Source organism: Palaemon carinicauda, chromosome 31, assembly GCF_036898095.1.
Source record: "Palaemon carinicauda isolate YSFRI2023 chromosome 31, ASM3689809v2, whole genome shotgun sequence".
Classification (NCBI taxonomy): Eukaryota; Metazoa; Arthropoda; class Malacostraca; order Decapoda; family Palaemonidae; genus Palaemon; species Palaemon carinicauda.
Window position 1 is genome coordinate 81,119,595 of NC_090755.1, and position 2,500 is coordinate 81,122,094.

The 2,500-nt window shown below is 37.8% G+C and overlaps 2 protein-coding genes across 2 annotated transcripts in view; one reads left to right on the plus strand and one right to left on the minus strand.

Moving 5' to 3' along the window:
- LOC137624814 (uncharacterized) overlaps positions 1 to 2,138 on the minus strand; it is a 30,309-nt gene extending 28,171 nt beyond the window's left edge. The window contains exon 1 of the mRNA XM_068355766.1: positions 1,998 to 2,138. Within this exon, the coding sequence (XP_068211867.1) occupies positions 1,998 to 2,138 (141 nt within the window). The remainder of the gene's footprint in view (positions 1 to 1,997) is intronic.
- Positions 1 to 2,500, plus strand: part of LOC137625037 (glutamate receptor ionotropic, delta-2-like) — a 248,456-nt gene that overhangs the window by 73,093 nt on the left and 172,863 nt on the right. The window lies entirely within an intron of this gene.

Sequence of the window (2,500 nt, forward strand, 5' to 3'; positions counted from 1 at the left end):
TACTGTACTTTTAAATATAGGTGAAATGTTTATTCATTTAATTGTCATTTATTATAGAATTTACGGTTGTGGTGGCCTATTTGGTGACGTCCCTGACTGGTGTTCAAGTCCCGCTAAAACTCGTTCTTCCTTTGATCATTGCAGCTTCACCATCCTTGTGAGCTAAGGATGTGGGTTTGAGGGAGCCTATAGGTCTACCTGTTGAATTATCAGCAGTCATTGCTTTGCCCTCCTTGGTCCTAGCTTGGGTGGATTGGGGGCTTGGGCGCTGATCGTATGCATATATGGTCATTCTCTAGAGCATTGTCCTGCTTGATAGGGCAGTGTCACTGGCCGCTGCCTCTGCCATTCATGAAAGGCCTTTAAACCTTTAAACCTCCTTGGTCCTAGCTTGGAAGGAGAGGGCGTTTGGGCGCTGATAGTATGGATATATGGTAATTCTCTAGGGCATTGTCCTGCTTGATAGGGTAATGTCACTGTCCCTTGCCTCAGCCATTCATGAGCGGCATGTGAACCTTTAAACCTCCTTGGTCCAATCTTGGGTGAAGAGGGTGCTTGGGCGCTGATCATATTGATATACGTTCAGTCTCTAGAGCATTGTCCTGCTTGATAGGGTAATGTCACTGTCCCTTGCTTCTGCCATTCATGAGTGGCCTTTAAACCTTCAAGTGATGGTCTCAATTGTATTATTCATTGTAGGAAGAACTTTGCTATTTTTGTAATCTGCGCTTTAGAAAATGTTTATAGTTTAAGGGTACACTCGGGCACACTATTCTATCTTATTTCTCTTCCTCTTGTTTTGTTAAAGTTTATATAGGAAATATTTATTTTAGTGTTGTTACTGTTCTTAAAATATTTTCTTTTTCTTTTTTCCTTTCCTCACTGGGCTATTTTCCTGCTTTTCCAACTAGGGTTGTAGCTTAGCATGTAATAATAATAATAATAATAATAATAATAATAATAATAATAATAATCAATAATAATAATAATGCCATTAGGAAAATTAAAGGTTTTTGTTCTTTAAAGTAATTATTCGTTTTTTTTCATGGTTTTTTCCATAATGTTTTTTATATTTTTATAATGTTATTATTTTGAATCTTATTTTATGTATTTTGTCCATAAGGTTTGATTATTAATAGATATGTTGTATTATAGTCTAGTTTTATAATTTGAGCAAAACGTTTATTTAATTAGTTTTACAAAATGTAATTTTTTTTCACAAGTATAATACTTTACTTAGGTTTATTCGAACAATTTAATGTTTTCCAGATAAGTTTTTATACTTAAATGTAATCGGGGATGAGAAAGGGGGCCCTATTTCCTTTCCTCATGGAGCTGTTTTTCCCCTGTTAGAGCCCTTGAGTTTAAAGCATCCTGCTTTCCCAACTAGGGTTATGGCTTAGCTATTATTATTATTATTATTATTATTATTATTATTATTATTATTATTATTGGCTAAGCTACAGCCCTAGTCGGAAAAGCAGCATGCTATAAAACCAAGGGCCCCAACAGGGAAAAATAGCCCAGTGAGGAAAGGAAAATAGGAAATAAATAAACTACATGAGAACTTATGATGGTAGTATTAATAATAATGATAATAATAATAATAACAACAACTCAGAATCAGACGAAAAATTAAAAAAATGGAAATACGATGGTACTGTAAAAAGGAAAGGCCGGAGGAAATTCTCAGGTGAAGTCAAAGTGGGAACAAAACAATCGATGATCCAAACAGTCCTCGCATATTTGAACTTTGCAAAGTATATTTGAAGAGTTGCAGTTTGTCAGCATTTTTTTCAAGGGCTCCTTATCCACTACTACTACTACTACTACTACTTCTTCTTCTTCTTCTTCTTCTTCTTCTTCTTCTAAGCTGCCTTTTCCAGCACCACCTCTTCTTCTTCTTCTTCTTCTTCTTCTTCAAGGGCTGCCTTATTCACCACTTATTCTTCTTCTTCTTCTTCTTTTTCTCATTGAAGGGCTGATTTATCCCCCACTTCTTCTTCTTCTTCTTCTTCTTCTTCAAGGGCTGCCTTATTCACCACTTCTTCTTCTTCTTCTTCTTCATCAAGGGCTGCCTTATCCACCACTTCTTCTTCTTCTTCTCCTTCTTCTTCTTCTTCTTCTTCGTCTATCATTACGATTGATGTGGCCTATTGGAAACGTCCCTTCCTGGCGATCATCGGACTGAGGTCTGGCTCCGCTCAAGCTCGATAGTTTCTTGTAGGGTGTGCAACCTTACCATCCTTGTGAGCTAAGGATGGGGGTGTTTTGGGGGAGCCTTTAGATCTACCTGTTGGGCCATGAGCAACCATTGCCTGGCCCTCCTTGATCCTAGCATGGATATAGAGAGGGGGGCTTGGGCGCTGATCATATGTACACTCTTGCTAGGTAGGACATTGTCAGTGTCCCTTGCCTCTGCCATTTATGAGCAGCCTTTAAACCTTCAAGGGCAAAAGGTGCAAGCAAAGGGGAATAGGTAATAAAATGTTGGTTTTGC